The following is a 20,712-nucleotide window of genomic DNA, read 5'->3' on the forward strand; positions in this document are numbered from 1 at the left end:
AGACTTGGCCTTTCCTCTTCATAAATGAGATGCCGCTTGGGGGAAATGTCCCAGCCTTCCCCAGAGGGATGAGAAACAGCGATAAGGTGGTGGAGGTGCGCAGAGCCATGACATGAAAGGCGAGTACAGGGCTGATTGAAGGAATGGCTTGTCATTGAGCCTCTTGGAACCTCAGCCAAGCTTTAATGGAATTTACAAAAACATTCTTCATCACATTTTACCATCTGTCAATAACACAGTAAATACCTATGGGGTGAAAATAACAGGTGGTGTGAGATGCATGATTTTGTCACCACAGGTAACAGATGTATTGCCTATTGAACACAATCAGAATGGACTATGCTTCAAATCCCATGATTGAAATCTACCTGGTTTAAGTGATCAAGATCAGACATAACATTGTGCATAACCTGCCTGACTGGTATTATACCAAATTACATGGTTTCTAGAAAAATCAAGCAGTCCAAATTACTGTAACTTTTCCTTTCCTGTATATTTCTTATGTTGATTCATTATATGTGTGTTAGCCATTTGGTATTATAGTAGTAAAGAATAATAAACCATTCTCCTTATCCAGCCAAGCCATTTTATTCATTTAAAAACTGCCACATCTTATACTTTATTGTTTAATACAATGATATACATACAAATTCATACCTCATCTAAAGTGACATTGTTTGCTCTGTAACAGCCACAGCTCTGAAAGTGCACATTGGAATCACAGCCACTGTGCTTCTATGATAAGAGCTTCTGAGATGAATAGGCATGGCAGTAGCTAGAAACTCTGTTATGGCTGTACTTCTATCCTAAAATGTACTTAAAGCACTTTGTGTAACTGGTAATTACAAATATCAGATAACATAAGTGTACTGTATATAGCTGTGTATAATACCAACACCAACAAAAATAGAATTAATCAATTTTCTTTGTAGTTTTCTTTGAAAGAGGCAACCTACTGTGTGACTTATATACTGATGTGATTGTGTGTGGCATTATGACCGTTTACAATTTAACAAATGAAAAAGAACAACTGGTTTCATTAAAAAGTTTCAAAAAAGGTTTATTTCAAATCAACTTTGTTTCCTTGCTTGATTTAAATGGTTTGTTCTTAACCATTTGTAGCATACACTCTCATAATCTTTGTGTACATCATGCAACAGTGATTCAACAGTGCAGTCTAAATTGTATGCAACAAAGGGTTCATATTTCACTTTGGCATGCTTAAAAAAAACTATACATTGAACAGATGTACTTTGAATATAAAATGTATTATTTTGGCTTATACACAGGTGTGGCTTTTGCATCAGCCAAATTACAAGTATTCATAAATGCTTAGTTATTTATATTCCATAAATGTTTATTAACTGTTTCAAACCTTTTTGAGGTCAATATGCAATATAAACTAAACATTAATAATAGATAAAGCTAAAAACAGATGCATTCAGAATGTATGATTATATATTAATCATTGTATTGCTTTATTTGCTTAATTTAATTAAGTGCAGTATAGTGCAAGCCAATGGACAGCACTGTATTGTTGTTACTGAAACCAGTGACAAGCGAGCAGAAAGCAGACTCAAGACTCTTAGCCTGGCAGTCTGAATATGAAGAGCACTTACGACAATTAAAGACTCAAGATCAGTGACTTTTTTAAACCAGCTCTCTCTACCTCTGAACAACGCTGATTATGTACAGTATGTATTTTGACCATTGATGGGATATTATATTTTATTTGTATTATTGCATTTTTCAATTTTTGAATTAATAGCGCAGGAATTTCCCAAACAGTAAACTCAATTTCAGCTAATCCGTGTTTTTCACTAATTCGGGCCCAAATCGGTCCCAATCTGCACGAATTAATGGGGGTCTATTGTATAAGTAGTAAACTATCTAAAACTATCAACTTCAAGTCATTAATGTTATTGATATTGGGTCAAATTTGTTTAAAAGTACATTTAAAGATGTAACTGTAGTAATTATTTTCAAATGAAACCAGGTTTTATAAAACTATACATTTTTGTATTATATAACGTGGTTACTTTAGTAACAGGAAATGAGCTACATTTATAAACTGGTTAGTAAGCTTAATGTTAACTGGTAATAAACAAAAAAGAAAATCCCATTAAAATAAAGCATGGCCAGTCTAACAGAAATCACCAGCCAACTTTCTCTAAATATAAGCTAACACCAAACTATTTTAAATACAGCATTTTTGGAGATTTGCCAAGTTATAATGGGAATTTATAAAATCTATGCATACTGTATAATATGAGATTGCAAACGTAATGCTGACTTGAAATACATCCACACTACCTGTATAAATAATGAATTGTGAATTCATTTGAAGAACACTGGAAATGCACTGTTTTAAAAGACTGCTGTGTGGGTTTCAGCATTTGATTAGACCAATACTGAAACTGCAATTGTTTGAAGGCATCACCAATTAAATGTATACATAAAAATACTTTTTCTAATGAACTGAATCTTCTACATTATGTACAGTCAAAAGGTGGACATAATGAACAGTTTTTAATTTGTCATATAGTAAATACAAAAACACATCTACATGATATACAAACCAATTACTTATTTTTATTTTAAAAATGTCTTGTGCATGTTAATACTTTCCTTCACTAGCTGCAAAATATCACCTTGAATTTGTACAACAATATTAAAATAAGTTTCATACCAACAAAACAATCGTTTGGTTATGGTTGAGCTCCAATTATTAGTCAAAAAAGCACCTGTGAATGCTTGGTCTCACATACCCTTGGAACAAGCGTGAATATTTACAATTACATAGCATGAATACAGACCAAGATGTTAGCCTTTAATGTACAGATGTGTTGAACAAAATAGTTCCTTAGCTTGAAAGACATTCTTAAGGTTGAAGGTCCCTTTAGTTGGATGTCCAGTTGAAGTGGCTTTATGATACTACAATTTTATCAACTATATATCCAAGTTCTTCTTTAGGAATGTACACAAGGTCTTGTTGGGTGATAACAAAATACCTGAGATGCAAATTAATTTATGTGTCAGCATCTTCAGGATTGCGGCTTGGGTGACGAGTGTGGTGTCTTCTGTTTCTGCTTTTCTTTATCTCCTGCATGTGTTTCCATTTGCCAGCTGACCCTCTGTGCTTTTGCCGCCTTCTCTCACGGTGCCACTTTTGCTCACAGTAGTCATCTAGAGTGAAGGTTGGGCTACTTAGCAGCTGGAGATAATCTTTATATCTGTTGCGGGACTCCAGTGTACTATCTCTGGCACGTCCCTCTTCATCTTCTGCCTTCGGTGTGTTCTCCATTTGCTCATTCTCAATGACCTTCAAATTGAGTTTCACGACTGTGTGGGTGAAGGTGTGCTCTTGGGCAGTGCAGTAATATGTCCCCGTATCCTTTTTGTGCAGCGTTCGGATCAGGAGGCCCAGCTCTGTCTTCATTACTCTTTCATCAGGCTTTACCTAAAACAAAAATACATGATGAATGCACAAGAGTGTTCAACACATAAAAGAGGGACTTCTTTCCCAAATGCAACAAGTTTAAATGGCTTTAAAGTTTCAAAAAACAAAATGGCTTGCATAATTTAAGACTACTTAATTAGTATAATGTCTTAAGAGGTGTATTGCTACTGAAAAAAATAGTTGAGATGACGATATGTTTTTGTGGTTGTTGTATTAAGATCCAACAGGTTGAATTTAAAGTTGCTTGCCCTAGATATTAGGGCTTGGTTCTGTCTCACTCATAGTTTGGGGGGACATTTTGACAACCGATAACAGTATAGGGGTGACTTTTCACAGGCAAAAGAGGAATTCATTTGGTCATAAGCTAGTGTTATTGTAGATATAGCTGTTCAAGCCAGGAATCTATGTAGAAACAAGCTATGCATTTACCATTTATTTACAATCGTTCTCATTCTTGCTTTAGAGTGTTAATGAACAATCAAATTGCTCATGGCAACTGGACTAGCAGATTAAAGGAGCAAAGGTTAACACTACAAACCAAATGCCTCTACATTAAGATGGCATAAGACTGTTGTTAAGACAGTGATGGCATCAGGTAAAGGGTCAGCACCTTCTAAACCATTTTTTATGACCTGTTAGATAGCTCCCTCTTTACAAATGAATCACATGTCATGGTCCTGTCAGAGCTAAAACAATACAGCTGCCCAGTAGGAAAGAAGAAGCTTCAAAGCATACTTCACTTCAGCCTCCGAGGTGAAAGATGGAACATACAGAAAGTTAGTTGATAAAAAAAAGTGCCCTGTAATTTTAAGTTATAGAATTAACCAAATCAGCACTAGTAAGTTTAAGCACTTTCACCTTGAAGGTTAACAGGAAAGTTTGCAATTGTTTACTTTGAAATAGATGGTACATCTTATCCCAGACAAGAATGGTGTGATTTTTATTAACATTTTACATATTTACATGCCACTTCCTCAGCACTGCTAAAATTGACTGCTGGTAGTATTTACAGTGAACAGTTTGAAGTTTCACCCATGGCTGCTACCTGTCAGTAACCAACACTGTGTGTTGAAAAAACTTGTGCAGGATATCTCAAGTTCTTGTTTTCCATCCCCAGGGTACAACCACTCTCCTCAGTTTCAGACTCTCAGCAGGACTGGAATGTATGGTACTAAACAGGGCTGACACACTAAAAGGCATAGTACTGAAATGTGTCAAGAGCATTACACATATTTTGAAAGCATTCCAAAATACAGATTTATAAACTACATGTAGTTATGCTGTAGTTGCCATTTATTAATATTTACTACTTATATTTAGCACACAATTCTGAGATTGTGAGTATAGAACAACATTATTTAGAACAATATTTAACAGTCTATATTTCTCAATCTTATAATTTGGTTTTAAGCTCACGTATTACATTACGTAACAAATGGGTCCAGTGAAACTACGTGTAATGTTAATGTACCTATGTTTTGAAATATAGTACCCCGTATTTTGCTGTCATATTATCTTTCAATTATCCACAGTTCATGCAGTTAAAAAAAAAAAAAACACAATACAAAAAAGAAAACTGTTATTTTTTCCCCTGGAATCACACCACAGAAAAAGGTCGCTCCTTCCTTTACATACATTTTTAAAACATATTAGAGGTCTATAAAACTCCCAATAAACCCAGTAGGTTAAACATTTCACGTACTGTTCAGAGCAAGTATGTTACTAATTATATGTTATATGTCATCCATTTAATTGCTGGGAACTTGGGAGTTTCCAGTCATAACAGCTCTGATAGACTGCGGCACCATCTGCTGGACCGTAGGCAGTAGGAGACCAATGAAAAATAAATAAACAGTTAGGTCACAGAAAATGCAAAGGCTCTTGGACCTGCTTTGTTAGAATAAGTCTCCAAAACAACGTCATGACAAAAAAGAAGCTGAGAACTATACGGTGGCTAGACATTTGGTTGTGTTTACTAAACAACTGATAATGATGAGAATAGTGCATGCACTGTTTGTATCCAATGCTTAACTGGCTATGTGAAGGGGTATATTGTGGTGTAGGGAACAGCAAAATGATCCACTGACAACCTCAATTCCAGTCCAGATCCTGTCTCCTCCCATACACTATTCAGAGGAGAATTGAGATTCAGCCAAGACCTGAAAGGTGACAGGCAAGAGACACCCAATTGAGGCGACTGCTTCCGATCCAGCCCAATGGTTTCCTCCCTTTTCCTTCCCTTAAGGAAAAGTGTCTGTGTTTCATAATCTGATTGTGCAGCAGTTATTCAGGGTGAGACATTGCCCAGAAGATGAGGAATGATTCTTTAAAGTTCCAATCAAGTACGGTCTCTTGGGTTTTCCCACACGGGACTGGATTGTAAATGGGTGACTTGGGAATACTAAGTAGGATTATAAGAATTTGTAATGTCAATACATATTGTTTTTATTGTAGCATACTTACATCTGTGTTCACTTAAAGAGCATTGTAATCTTCTACAATGTTTTCTTAATATAACAAAGCTAACAGTTTTCCTAAAGCATTATTAAAAGAAACAATTGTTTTAATAGTTTGAAATTTTACCAATGGAATGTGATTTATCATTTTTTACAAAGACCATACCAATTTGCATATAATGACATATGAAAAAAAATACATATGTAACTAATCTTCAAATGTAGTATAGGTTTCTCCAAAATAATAATAATAAACAATTAAACACCCTAGACCATTGTTGTCCAATATGTTAGCGATTTCTATTGGACAGCACTGGCCTAGATGTTTACTTGCTTGTGTTCACTGGAGGGAGTTTGGAGCTCAGCTTCCATGTTGTGCAGGACAATAGACAATGGGAACTGTGATTATTATTATTATTATTATTATTATTTATTTCTTAGCAGACACCCTTATCCAGGGCAACTTACAATTGTTACAAGTTATCACATTATTTTACATACAATTACCCATTTATACAGTTGGGTTTTTACTGGAGCAATCTAGGTAAAGTACCTTGCTCAAGGGTACAGCAGCAGTGTCCCCACCTGGGATTGAACCCACAACCCTCCGATCAAGAGTCCAGAGCCCTAACCACTACTCCACACTGCTGCCCTTCCCATATGATTTTGTGTCATTTGAGAAGCTCTCAGGATGCCACTTTAGAGCGCCAGAAGTTTACATTTGGGCAATACCACGTCAAACTAGAAACTATAAGAAATAAAAATCTAGATGAACACTTATTTATGGGCATTCTCAAAAAAACCTAAAATAAACAGTGAAAAAATAACCTGAGTGATATCATTAAGAATTTATTTTTGAAAAAGCGTTAAAGAGATATGTACTGTGCAATGTTATCCTGGTTGAAATCCCTGTGTTTAATTCAATATGACATGCCTCTAAATCACAGCAAGGCGCCTTGAAAGTTATGATTCCAATCGTAAACCATTGAGTTGCTACTAATTAATTTAACAATCAATAACACTGACAACCTTTGCCACTGTAAAAGGTTCAAAACCTTACACAAAGGAAACTGTTAAACCCGGGGGCTATTAATCATGAATGACTGCTAGCCCTCGAGTGCTCTACTACACCTTTTATGTCTGAGGAAGGAAAACGTTAATTAAAATATAGGAAGCAATACGATTTAAGACAGATCATCATAAAAAAGAAGAGATTTTTGCTCTTTCATTATAATAGTACAATAAGAAACAGGATAAGAAATAGTTCAGCAATGACATGACAAGTAAAACCAGGGTTGAGTCAGCAAAAACCTTTTTAACAAAATAAATTATCAGCAAAACAGGATGGTTATATTGAACCAATATGGATTACTGGTTCTATATAGCCAGGCTTATTTTACATTAACCATGTATTTTAGATTGCCCCAATTAATCTAAAATGTTGCCTGCTTGACAATAAGCATTGTATTTATTTATTTTTTTAGAGTACTGTTTGTAAATCTCTAATATACCTTTTGGCGTCATTTGAAGTATCAGCACCTGTATTTATGTTTGCATGCCCGTATGAAAGTGCTTAACCATGATAAATGCTATACCAGTAGACACCTTTTTCCAGTCATTTTCTAGTTAAAAAAAAGAATATATATATATATATATTACAGTCTGCTTCTGTTACCAGTCATTCATCAGGCTGTTGTTTCATTACATGACACATGGGACAAAACTACATTCTACCTTTCAATACAGTACAGTAAAGTGCAGTAAGCTGGGTACAATTAAATGAATAGTTAAAAGGAAAGTTTCATTAACACTTTACCTAATGACTTATGATTTGGACACTGTACCACAAATTAATGGTGCTGAAGATCAGCATATGATAAGATTTTAAATACCAAATTCAGCTATGTAGATGCCCCTGAATTTTCACTTTTTTCATTTTTAATAGCAATACATTTCATCTTGTGCATGCATAGAAACAGCTGCCGTTTACTGTGAGAAACAATCTGAAGTGCATAAAAGACCACAAAAAAAAAAGTTAAATCATGGTTGCCCCAACAAAAATAAAATACTTTTGGCTACTTTCCAGCTCTACTCCACCAGGACGTTTACACAGCAGAATCTGCTATATCCCACTTGGAGGTGCAGCAAGATATCTTTTTTAAATCTTTAAATCATACCTCTTCCCGATGGTCAGCCTCAGACCTCTGAAGAAACCATCTAGTATATGCCTGCTGAGATTTAGGAACACATTCTAGGAAGGTAGAGTTGTATTCAACACCAAATATTAGCTTCTCTTCAGCAAGTTCATTGCTCATACCTAGGAAAAGAAATCATGGTCAGTAATTAAGGTAAATGCTTCTTTAAAAAGTAAGTAGCGGGATTCTGAAAAATATAGCGCTACACGTCCCCCAGGTGTTGCTACAACTGTTTAAATAACGCACCTGTATTTTTTCTTTTCATTGTTAACATCCTGACAACTTTTTACAATTATAACTTTAAAATCTGTTTCTAATCTCTTTGCAAAATTCCTGCTCTAGTGCACTGATAGTGTAAGGATTATTGCCCACTATGAAACAGGTGACACAGCAATAACGATCCCTGATGTGGTATGGAATAGAAAAGCCAGAGCACTTGTTGTGTTTTTTTTTTTTTTTTAAATTGCTCTTCCTGTAGTGATTTAGGGCCCTATTCATAAAAGTACTTGCCGACTGCCGTAATAAAACAAATTTTGTTTAAAACTAACAAAAGTCGTTCATATTACTATTCATAAAATGATCTGAGCAAATGGGCGACTGTCGCAAAGCACTTTATGAATGGGTATACAGTCGTTCAACAACGAAAATCCGCCTCTTTTTGATGACATCATCAGCATTATTAATGTTCCCTGGGTGGCGTCGGTAGCTGTTGCAAGAAGAATAACGGAATCCACCGACAGTAACCTACTACCGAAACCCGGGTCTGCAGCTGCCAGTCACGGGCAGTTTGCAAAACCTGATTCCGATGCCCCTATCATGTCTGCCAAAAATTATTTTCATTGTTAACATGTGGATATGTCATGTCATAATTTGGAAAAAAAAAGTATTTTTTAAACAAATACTTTGTATTTTCGTGTTGTTTGGCAACGTTGGTAAACACATTTACGCACACATAAGATTTCACACATAAGATGGTTATTATGCTTTAAACATGGTAAAAAATATCAATTGTAAAATGATATCAACTATATGTACTCTGTAAAATATAAAATCTTCATCCATCAGTTTCAGTCATGATGCAATCTGAAATATCATTGCCTGCATATTTCCAACCTAAACTTCCCTAAATAAAGATGTTGTCATCATGGTAACATGCAGGAGAGCCAGACTGGTTTGCACAAGCAGTTATAGAGCTTTTAACCTCATCTCACCTTGCAGACTAATTAAATCGAATGACTACTGTCCTGCATGCCTCTGCAGCATGCAAATGTTTATTTTCTGTCTTACTTTTCAGAACTACCTAAAGTACTTACTGTCCTCCAGATCCCAGCACTGGCTTGAAGGATCCCCGTGTTTTATATCTTGTCTTCTTGCTCTTCTGTAGAAGAAATAGCAGACATGGCTATGTAGGTTCCATTCAGATACTCAGTAGCAAACTGGTTATTCCTTACCAGAATCATCATTTACATTTTTTTTTTATTATCTTGCAGACAAAAAATAACAAAATGCATGGGGAATAAACTAAGTTAATCAATGTGTTAGAGGGTAATTAAAGAGAAACACTTGAAATATAATTACTTTTGCCTTATACTTGTGTTTTTTCCCCCCATGAAGTGAATGGGTACCCATTCCATAAAGAACATATTTTTGGTTAATAGGTCTTTCAGATATTCAAAATGTCAACGTCTGAGGGCATAGTGTGTTTAATTTGTTATACACTGTTGAACAGTGAAATAGCTCTAATCTACAGTTGTATATTTTGGTACCCATTCTTTGACTAAACCACTATACCATATGTAAAAAACAGACTGAAATGCCTGAAGATTATTACTATAGAAATCTGATAATGTAAACATAATCAAATACAATCTAGATCTGTCATTTCTGAGCTGCTCCCATGGTAAGCATATCTTAACTTTTAATCTTATTGTTAACAATTTCTGAGCTGACAGATACAAACAATGTTCAGAAATCCAGCATACCGGCATATTTTCCCTGACACAGTCGCAGTCGCTTACTCTCAAAAGCTCATTAGGAATTCAACTGAAACCACAAACTTCAACAGTCCACCTCATATTAATCCACCTTTGTATATTATTCCATGTCACCTTTTTCCAGTAAGTTAAAATACAAATTGGTTACACTAAATAAGTGTATGTATTCCTTTCAATTCTAAACTCCAAAGTATTTACTGCCCCATTCTATGTAAGAGTAATGAACTGGTAACTGAACTTGAAATCACGCATGGCAATGAGAAGCTGGCAGATTTCATTTCTGAAAGGAGGTTCTTTGGGTATACCTTTTTGAAGCTGGGATGTATCTTGAACAGGCATATCCATCCCACGCGCAGTAGGGGTCTCTTGCTAGACAGCACTCAGCACAGACCTTCCCATAGATGTCACAGCGGTGTAGGGACAGCTGGGCAAGACCATCCCTGGACCCGATAAATAACTGTTGCTGGAAATCAAAATACAATTTGGTATGCTGAATCTTATTGCGCTTCAATATACAGTACATACTGTACCTACTTATAGTTGGGGCTCTTTATTTTCAGTGCATATTTTTAAGTTCTCAAAATACTGTAATACATCACACAACTTTTAGAGTTACTGTATGTATTTATTTCAACTTGAGTCCTTTGTTGAAACATCATTAAATGCTATTAATTGTGCAGCACATTGCTTCTTTGCTACTTAATGAGAATAATTTCTGTTTATTTTATACAGCTACGAATCACATCAAACATGCATTTCTGGACTGCTGAATCTGAAAGACCTGTAGTGGTCCAGTCAGAGAAGCTATAGTCTTGGATTGTCACCAATTTTAAGCTCAAAGCCCTCTTCATCCTTATTGTAATGTTACCAAAAAGGCAATGTAACACTGATGAAAATGAAAACAGTATATTATTTTAAAACTAAAGTTAAGAACCTTTTCTTACATTCTATATTAAAGATGTGTTAATTGAATAATAACACAAAATGTCAACAAATGGTGCTATAATGTGTTTCATTCCTTAAAAACTGTTCAGCTGTGAAACAGCTACAGTACAATTGTATATTTTAGTAGCCATTTTGTTTCTCTTTGCTTTAACAAGGGTTTCGTTTTTTGGTGTTTATTTCTCCTCTTGTGCAGTGTTTATTTTTAGAAATAAAGATGGTCAAAAAATCTGTGTTTACCTGGGGTTTCATGTAAATTGTGAATATGTGAATTAACTGGTTCTTTCTGTTATTACCTAAACTTGTGGAATTTTAGTGTGTTGAGGCATACTGTTTAAAGGGTAAACATCGGTTTCATTAGTTTTTGTTGCAGTGTTGTTTATCTGTATTTATGTTAAATCCTATAACCAGACCCCTTACGTATAACACAGCATAACTATATTACCAACACTCAAACATATATATTTGTTTTAAATTAAAGATATGTTAATAAGTATGCACATTAATATGCAAGGCTTATTGAATTTGAAAATGGAACTCAGACAAAGGGTGTTAAGTTATCCATCTAACTGTTTTACTTTTTTATTATTTACCTTGATATACATCTGCATGCTATTGCATTAAGATGTAAAACCTGCTGCACAGTTAAAAAGTTTCATGATGTTTCAATGAAGAACCCAGTCTGCTGAAAACCAATAAACAATACTATACTTTGCACACACATTACCCTGTATAATTAACATTATTTAGGCTCTCCATACACTCATAGTAAACATGGAACTTGAGCTTGCCTTAAAATTATAATCACTGCCTGGACACTGTGGCCTGCAGATCCATACAAGTTCGTATAATGTATGTAGCTATCTGAAATTTCATCGCAGCAGCTCTCTACCACCACCTGGGGTTCCTACTCATTGTTTGGAGTGGTTCTGGGCTATCCAAGTAAGGACACAGGGATATTTCCTTCATGGAACCACTGGTTAATGATGTGCGCTGTGAGGCATAGGACACGGCTTGAAAGTGTTTGAAGTGGAACAGACAAAGGTCCATAAAACTAAACTGAGTTATCATCAAGTTTGTCTAAAGTAGGTGTGATGCTGGTCCAAGTCTATACATGCAACATGTTAAAATCAACATAAAAAACCTGATGCCTTCAAAAGCACAACACAGCTGGAGGTTCTGGCTTAGCACCTGGTTGTTACACTGTCATGTATTTATTTGTATTTTTATAAGACAGCAATAATTACACATACAATATATATATATATATATATATATATATATATATATATATATATATTGTATGTGCTGCTTGGAAACATATCTCCATATTTAAAATGTCCAGTTCTTGATGGTTAAGAGTTCAGTGTGTTTCACAGCAAGGGAAGTATACAAACAGTAAAATTCAGATGGTGTAGTTCTAAAGGTACAAATACCCAGAGACAAAAAATCCAGTATTTATTTTTTCACCGGTATAATTTTCTATTATAATTTGAATTTCAGTAAATTTTATAAACAAGTGAGAAAGTCCATTCACTAAAGTAATAAATGGCTTGCAGGTGGCAGCTTGCCTTTAATAGTACTGAGGGTCCCACATGCCGTACTTATGCTTGCCAATGCTTCTGACCTTTAGGTGAACTTCTTTCCTACAAACTCCTACTATGAACTGCCCATTTCTTAGGTCACCCAGGGTGTGGGGCTACAGGACTGCACCTGGAGGTCTTTCAAAACGAGGTCCCCTGCAGTGCACTTTGACAGACCTGTGAGGACAGCAATTTCCCTAAGGGACTTCCCATATGTGGCAACCTACCACTATACCATGCTGGAATAGTCTCAATTCTACATACCATACTATTATGAAACTGGTCTTTGATACTAAACTATTGTTTAATGATGGCTTCAGCAGACACATAGGTCCATTAAGGAATTTCCATATGTGGATCTAAAACATATATATATATATATAGCATATATAGCAGTAAAACCTTCTAGCAAAATTTCTTACCTGTTTGGAAGACATTTCCATATTTAAAATGGGTGAAGGCACCTAAATAAATACCACAGAAAAAAAGAAATGGTTTAGAGGGCAAACGAACTTTGCTTTTAAATGTTCATGAATTCTGCATAAGTGACTTAACCATTATATACAAATCTTTTGACTCCTGTATAATTTAACATACTTGTGTAGTATCCACCCTCTGGAGATCTGTTTCTGAAAGTGTCTTTGAATATGTCCCTCTAAAAAACGACCTGTTTATTTCTAATTTTGAAACATATATATATTTAAATCACATTAAATAACATACATGCATGGCCAGATTATTTGAGGGAAGTTTTGGTAATGTATGTTTATTTAAACTAAATGAAATTCAGGTTCAACACCCCAGGTGAAGTGGATATTGTCTAAAAGGTTATGTTGGGGAGTGAGTAATGGGAAATAAGTATCAGGTTCTAACAGGTCTTCCGCAATATGTGCATCTTTCAGTAGCTGCTCTGTAGTAATGCAAGGTGTTGACTAGTTTGGCTCTCGTGACCTAGCAAGAGTTGGTCTGGGAATATGTGTTCTGTAGTTAAGACAGGACATTCATAGTTTAGCTCTTTTTGATCTGTCAACTGGTGGTGAGTGAGCTTCTAAATTTTTAATGTAAATGTCAGGGAGCACGTCTGGTTCAGGTAAAAAGCTATAGATTTCTAAAAATCACAATAACCTTGTTTTGCCATCTGCTAGCACTTGCTGCTAACTTCATTAGCCTTGTGAATAAGCCTCTTGTCGTTTGTGTCATTATCTCCTGAGACACGTGTTCTGGTTTAAATTGCTTTTTTTATACTGGCAAATCTTTCCTATCGATTTCCTGTTGTTTTACTGCTTACCTTGAACACCTGCAGCTCTTCAAGCACAACCTCTTCTGTTACCCAATTCTCCTTTGTTACGCTCACAACTTTTAAAACAGTACCCACATCTAAAGAAAGGCAGAATACAGAAATCATACTTTTACTACTAAACTTATATTATGAGTCCCAAGACTTTAAATGAACATAGTTTCATCAATAGCGTTGTCAAATTTAAAATCACATTCATTATTTTATAGTTGATTGAAACTGTATCAATTTCTCTAAAATTGTCTGTACATTAGCAGACTTGCAGGAGAATTGCCCCATCTACTGGCAATATATATATATATATATATATAGTCGACTCCACTTACTTGCATATTGGATAATTGCACAAATCGTTTAATTGCATTGCATGCCGCTGGTCCTGTTTTTTAGTGCATCATTTTCTATGATTGTATGATACGGTTAAATGCATATCAGCTAAATGCATAATTCGCTTAACTGCATGAAGCTGTGCAGTTCCAAAACCCATTGTGCATTGCATTTTAATTTAGATAACCGTATAATGCAAACAATGTTAGTGTGTTTAAAAAAAAATACAGCAATAGCAGTGACTTAGAGCGCATAGCAACGGCATAACAGCGGGAAAAGCCGGCAAGAAAGATAAAGAAAATGGCAAAGCGGAACTATGACTGGTTGTCAGTCTTATGACAGTTATTTACAGTTGTTTATCAGCAATCGCCCGAATTCTGTGCATACTTCAATCAAATATTGTTTTGCTACTTTGTAATCACAAGATCTATAGTAAGGTACTGTACACACCTGTTTAACGTTTATGTTTTACTGTACTGTATTACAATAACTTAGTTTATGCAGGGTGTTGTATACTGTACATTACTGTACTTTTCATTGTTTGCATTGAGCATATAACATATTTCAAATTGATTTATTTTTCTGAACTTCTTCAGTATTTTCAGTTTGCATTGAGCATATAACATATTTCAAATTGATTTATTTTTCAGAACTTCTTCAGTATTTTCAGTTACTTCTAATAAAATATAAGTGAAACATAAAGTTACAAATCTGATCAAAACGAGTCACATATACATGTACATGTACATAAAGACCTATTGTCATTGTATCCCATTATATTCCCTCACTCCTATTATGTGCATGACCTCACACCAGGTCCCGAGCCCATGTAATTATGTGATTATAATGGTCCAGAATGTTTCAAAGGGTATAATTCAATTAAGATTTTGCTGAGAAGAAACATTTTAGGAAAAAAATAATACATGCAAATGGGTGTGGAGAATATTTTATATTGAAGCCGTATCAATGATGTATAAATCAAATCAATATCAAATACATTTGTCACATTCTCACTGTTTAATGTGCAATACTTTCCTTAAATACTTTTTTCACTCAGATAAAAGCTAGTTAAATTGGGTCCAAAGTCTCATTTGGACCTATGTGCAGTAGTCAGTTTGCTATGGGTGTTAGGGCAATGATCTAAAGTGTGTGCAGCATGTTGAGAAGGTATCAGTATGCATTGTTAACTCAGGGATTGTAATCTATCCACAATTAAGTGCTGTGTGTGTGGTAGAGTGTTTAAAATATTGGTTCATTTTGTGGATAGCTACCCATATTCAAGGCTTCTCAAGTATCCAGCTCTATGTTGAATATTACTCCCATCTGCTGCAAAATCAACACATCTATTTCTATCATCTTTTATAATATGCTATATTTCCCATGATGTCACTGTTTTCTTGAGGGGCATTTTTTTTTTTTAAATATAGACTTTACCAATCGTAGCATATTTGAAACTCAGATTCATACTACTGAATATTTAGGTTAAACACAGATACACTGTGTTTAACTATATGCTTAGCATAAAATAGCATAACATAACATGATACTGCTGATACACAGTTAAGTTAAAATATCCCCTATGTTACAGTAAAAACTATAGTAAATCTCACCTGTGCCTAAGAACATAACATCATACTGTCCATCTTCTGCCCCAACACGATCTACTACAATCTGTGTAAGTTGGTAGTCCACATTTATTCTAGTGAACACAGGCTTTGCAGTCATGGGATAGACAGGCCGATACATCATAGGATGGTATTTTATGAAGCTGATGACATCATCAGGAAAATCCTTAGTTGTCTTTATCAATGGATCATAGGTTCTGCTTGGACACTGCAGATTGGAAGCAAATAATAATAATAATAATAATAATAATAATAATAATAATAATAATAATAAAATCAGTTCCAAATTATGCATATTAAACATTGATTCTTAATGCAGTTTGTCATATTGTAAGTCTATAACTCCACTGAACAGAAACGACTGTAAAGTAGTATCTAAACTATGAGTCAGCACTAACCAAAATCTGAACTACTGTTATTTAAGTTGTTTTTCCAAACAAGCTTTGAAAAGAGAAACAGTTGCCATTGTGTATTTTTTTTAACAAATGGATATATAAAACTAAAGTAAACCTTAGTTTCTTGTATTTACTTTATCATCATATCCCAGTTTCTTATCAACATATGTAGATGTTTTCATAAACATTGTTTGTGATCAAGTATTGTTCTTTAAGAATGGAGATGGTTGATATATGTATCAATGTTTCCCTCTAGTGGTCACTGAGCAGCAAAAACATACACTTGACATGTGGAAAACAGTTCTAATTCATTCATTTGTTCAAATAAAAAATAATCTATACTTTGTGATGATTGCTTAGCTATTTATTTTTATTCTTAAAATTGACACATTTCCCAATCCAATATATTTGTCTTGTGATCTGTTTACTTTTAATGTAAATTAAATACAACTTTGCTCACCAAATGGAATGTTTCCATTTTGATGACAGCATTTGTCAGTGAAAAATGAAGAGATTACACATTACATTCCAGCAGACACTAAGTGCAGACCAAAGATTAGACAAATATACTAATATAATGCATAGAATACACTTCACTCGTTACATTTTATAAGAATCTGCTAATGGTGCCAAGTATTAGATCTGTGCTTGTACTGTATGTAGTACATCATTTTGAAATGTTGACCCAAGCAAACATGAAGACCCAGTGCAGTGCACGTTTTAAAATGTCATAAAATTACTTTTTATTTGTTTCTATTTTTAATGCTCAAGCCAATCTTTGTTAAGAACACCACAAGAGAAAACAACTATTAAAAAGTAATTATCGTCCCATTTTCATCGAACATGTTTTTATTACCCAGGTTGCACCTCATTTTCAATAAGGAAACATTGCTTATTGTCGTCACCTCACGTTTCAGGCCTTTGTAATATTTCAAGGATATATTACCAATACACTTTTTACCTAATGAACCGAGTTATTTTTTTAGACAGATTCATTATTTTCTTTAGACTCAACAGAATTGGGAAATCTTTCAGCGCTTTCCTTTTACAGCTGTGATAAGCATCTAGTGCTGACAGCATCACTAATGTGCTACTCATACACTCTTACAACTAGCTGTGAAATGGTAACTTTAGAACACTTTGTAACCATAATTGTTTCTGATAAATCTATGTTACAGTATCAGGCCTGTAGAAGTGATCTTTTTTTTCATATTTTGCAGTTCATACACTGCGGTTATTGAAATACTTACAGTTCCAGGACGCGGGTAGGGTATTTTCCCCTCATATTCTACCCATCGATGGTCTGGGCCTTCTTTATGAGCATACGGACCATTGAAGACAGCTCGTATATCAGCCATTCTGTACACACAGACTGCAGAACCTTTAAATATAGAACTGAAAAGGATCGGATTTAATACAAATATCTTGTTAACATGGATAAAAAAAAACAAAAAAAACAGGTTGTTCCAATCGGACAGCAACACATGGCAGGCCACTTTTATTCCTTCTTAAATTTGAACTGTAATTGTTTTAGCATTTTTTACATTGATTATACAATAAATATGATGGTTTGTCTATGCTTTCTATTCTGTACCATGCTTGCCTACACTTTGTCATGCATCACCTATGCTTTACTACAATAAAAGATAATATAAAAAGGTATATAAACAGAAAAAGTAAATGGGGTGTAGGACAAATCTCTATATATAATTGTGCAAACACTCATGCAGATGTGAGGTGCAATAGTAATAACGCTGAGTGTGTGGCATGCAATTGAGGTGTTTAAAACAGTTAATGGATGTAATGGTGAAGGACAGGGCAGTGACATAAAAGCACAAAACAAGTCACGCCTTACTGTGAGACTTCTAAAAAAAAAAAACTAAATGAAAAATCACTACAAGGAAATCCATGCTGGATTGGAAAAGCTGGATAACAGATAATACATCCTGTACCTTGTAGTAGTAAACACTCCATAGACAATGGGATTTCTTTCATCTTTTGTTGAAAGCAGGAACATGTCCTCTGCAAGTAAAACCAGCAAAGATAATGCACTGTATTCTAACTTTAACAATGTAAAAGACATATGTTTGATCTGGAGCATTACTTACGCAATTCATCGAAATGTGTATCCACACCATCTGGCCCAGGAATGGAGCAAACCAGTCTGGCTTTAAGAAATGTTGTCCACTTGTTTGTCAAGCTCCTCAGACCTCCTACATCATTCTGGAATATTAAAAAAAATATATATAAATGCTGTTAAGAATACATACATTTCCTAAAAAGTTTCCATGAAGACATCCTAAAAGCTAACCCAGTGACAGGGAGTTTGAAAGTTTCCTACTGTTCTAAGTAAAAATTACAAGACCATTGGAAACTGACCAGCAGTGCAAAGAGCTAAATCTACCTCCGGATTAAGAAGCCATCAGTACAGCTTGGTTGTGTTAATCCACTGTGCTACCTAAAAAGACCAGCTAACCTCTGGTAACCATGCAGTTAAAGCAGCAAACATATCAAAGTTAAACTAAAGACCTTCTGTACCAATTGTAAGTACCCTGTGGCCAGTGAAGGACAAGCTGACCAGATCCCCTCTCAGCTGTACAAGATACTGTGTTGTTAGACCTAATCCAGGATTGGTTCTCTCATTATCTTGGATTCACACTGCAAGAATACACTTTTCATCTTTTCCAAATGGTTCTAGGTCAGCTGAACCCAATGTTTTCCAGGTCCAATTACCAAGAGGTGAATTCATACAAACATAATAAACATAAATACCTTTACTTCAAACTGGGTAATTTGTGTACACTGTATTAAAAGCTTGTATGAGAAAACACTGAAGGCTTGCTGCATAAAGAAAGCAATGCTGAAAGAGTATATACTTTACAATATCTATAGGTGTCTAGTTGATGCAGGTTTATTTTGAATTTAAAAAACAAGCTACAACAAAATGATGAACATGAGGACTAAAACAAAAATGAAATGCAAGAAAAATAAATTTCAACAGGTGTTCAAGAATTAAAATCTCCTGTAAGTTAACTTACAAAAAACAGATGCCTTTATGTGAATAAGTCAAATATTACAGTAGAACTGATCACATCTGATTCTGTATGATACCCTCTATTAACCAATGGATCTCTGGCATGTGTCATTTACATATGCTGGTACCAACAGTACAGATGGAAACTGATCACCGCACATTTTATTGTGTGTCTAAAACAGTAAATTCAGCTCTTAGCGGGAGAGAACGTGTTCAGTTGCATAGAAAAACCAGGCGCTAGAAAAGACGAGAGGGGCGCTGCTGCAGACAAAAAAGGAATCCGAAAGCCAGTGCATTTGGGAATGCACTTTCACCTTTTACATGTTACAGTAGCTGCCACTAAGTTCACATAAAACCGAACAAGAAAGCGAGTGATTAATATAATCACTGTACCATTAAAAAGCTGAAACAATATTTTTGCACAACATCGCCGACCTTCAAAAGCAGTCTGTGTTTGTGTGCGTACTTCTTTGTTGTTATTGTTGTTTTTTAAACTCCATTTCTGTCTTGGGTTAACACACACTTTTGGTGCAAAAAAAAAAAAACTGTCAACTTACTTTGGCATGGACTGAGAAAGGAAAGGATGGAGTGTTGGAATGCTGCTTTGTAAATTGCCAAATAGTGTATTACAGTGCTTTGTTTTTAATAAAGGAGACTGTGTGGTCCAGTGGTTAAAGAAACAGGCTTGTAACCAGGAGGTCCCTGGTTCAAATCCCACCTCAGCCTTAACCTCCTTGTGCTCCATTTTTCAGGTGAGACGTAGTTGTAAGTGACTCTGCAGCTGATGCATAGTTCACACACCCTAGTCTCTGTAAGTTGCCTTGGATAAAGGTGTCTGCTAAATAAACTAATAGTAATAGATCTATCAAACATACTGTGGTCTTTATTTTGTAAACAGCAGTCTTGGAACATGGAAAAACATATAGAATATACTTCATCAATAAAGCATATTAAAGTGCATGTTTAAATGTATGGTCAGTACACAAGACAGTCCTTTAAGCCTGGTGTTTAACACAGGTTTTAATGGAATAACAATTACTAACTATTACCAGAAGAGGGCGCCTAGTGCTCACTAAAGACTTTTAAGGCTTTCTTATTTATGAATTACTCAGAATAAACTTTGACTAAGTCTGTGCATTTCAAATGAGACTATGTATTAAAAATAAGAAAATTGATACATGCATACAAAACAGGGGTGTAGTGAGTTTAGTAAAAGCATAGTATAGTGCAGGGGTCTCCAGCCCTGGTCCTGGAGAGCTACAGGGTCTTCTGGTTTTAATTTCAACTGAGCTCTCAGTTATTTAATTGCACCAATTATTGTTTAATTAGTCAAGATTAACAGGTGTTCCAGATCTTTAGCCATTGATGTAAAGACACCTAGAAAACCTGCAGGACTGGGGCTCT

The 20,712-nt window shown here is 35.0% G+C and overlaps 1 protein-coding gene across 1 annotated transcript in view; it reads right to left on the minus strand.

Moving 5' to 3' along the window:
• Positions 1–635: 635 nt before the first annotated feature.
• Positions 636–20,712, minus strand: part of LOC117419965 (semaphorin-3D-like) — a 52,966-nt gene continuing 32,889 nt past the window's right edge. The window contains exons 9-18 of the mRNA XM_034033418.3: positions 18,383–18,497; positions 18,227–18,296; positions 17,525–17,669; positions 15,865–16,087; positions 13,919–14,007; positions 13,053–13,094; positions 10,411–10,568; positions 9,425–9,489; positions 8,094–8,233; positions 636–3,460 (exon numbers count right to left, since the gene is read on the minus strand). Of these exons, the coding sequence (XP_033889309.1) occupies positions 3,029–3,460; positions 8,094–8,233; positions 9,425–9,489; positions 10,411–10,568; positions 13,053–13,094; positions 13,919–14,007; positions 15,865–16,087; positions 17,525–17,669; positions 18,227–18,296; positions 18,383–18,497 (1,479 nt within the window). The 3' untranslated portion in view covers positions 636–3,028. The remainder of the gene's footprint in view (positions 3,461–8,093; positions 8,234–9,424; positions 9,490–10,410; positions 10,569–13,052; positions 13,095–13,918; positions 14,008–15,864; positions 16,088–17,524; positions 17,670–18,226; positions 18,297–18,382; positions 18,498–20,712) is intronic.

Source organism: Acipenser ruthenus, chromosome 14 (assembly GCF_902713425.1).
Source record: "Acipenser ruthenus chromosome 14, fAciRut3.2 maternal haplotype, whole genome shotgun sequence".
Lineage (NCBI taxonomy): Eukaryota > Metazoa > Chordata > Actinopteri > Acipenseriformes > Acipenseridae > Acipenser > Acipenser ruthenus.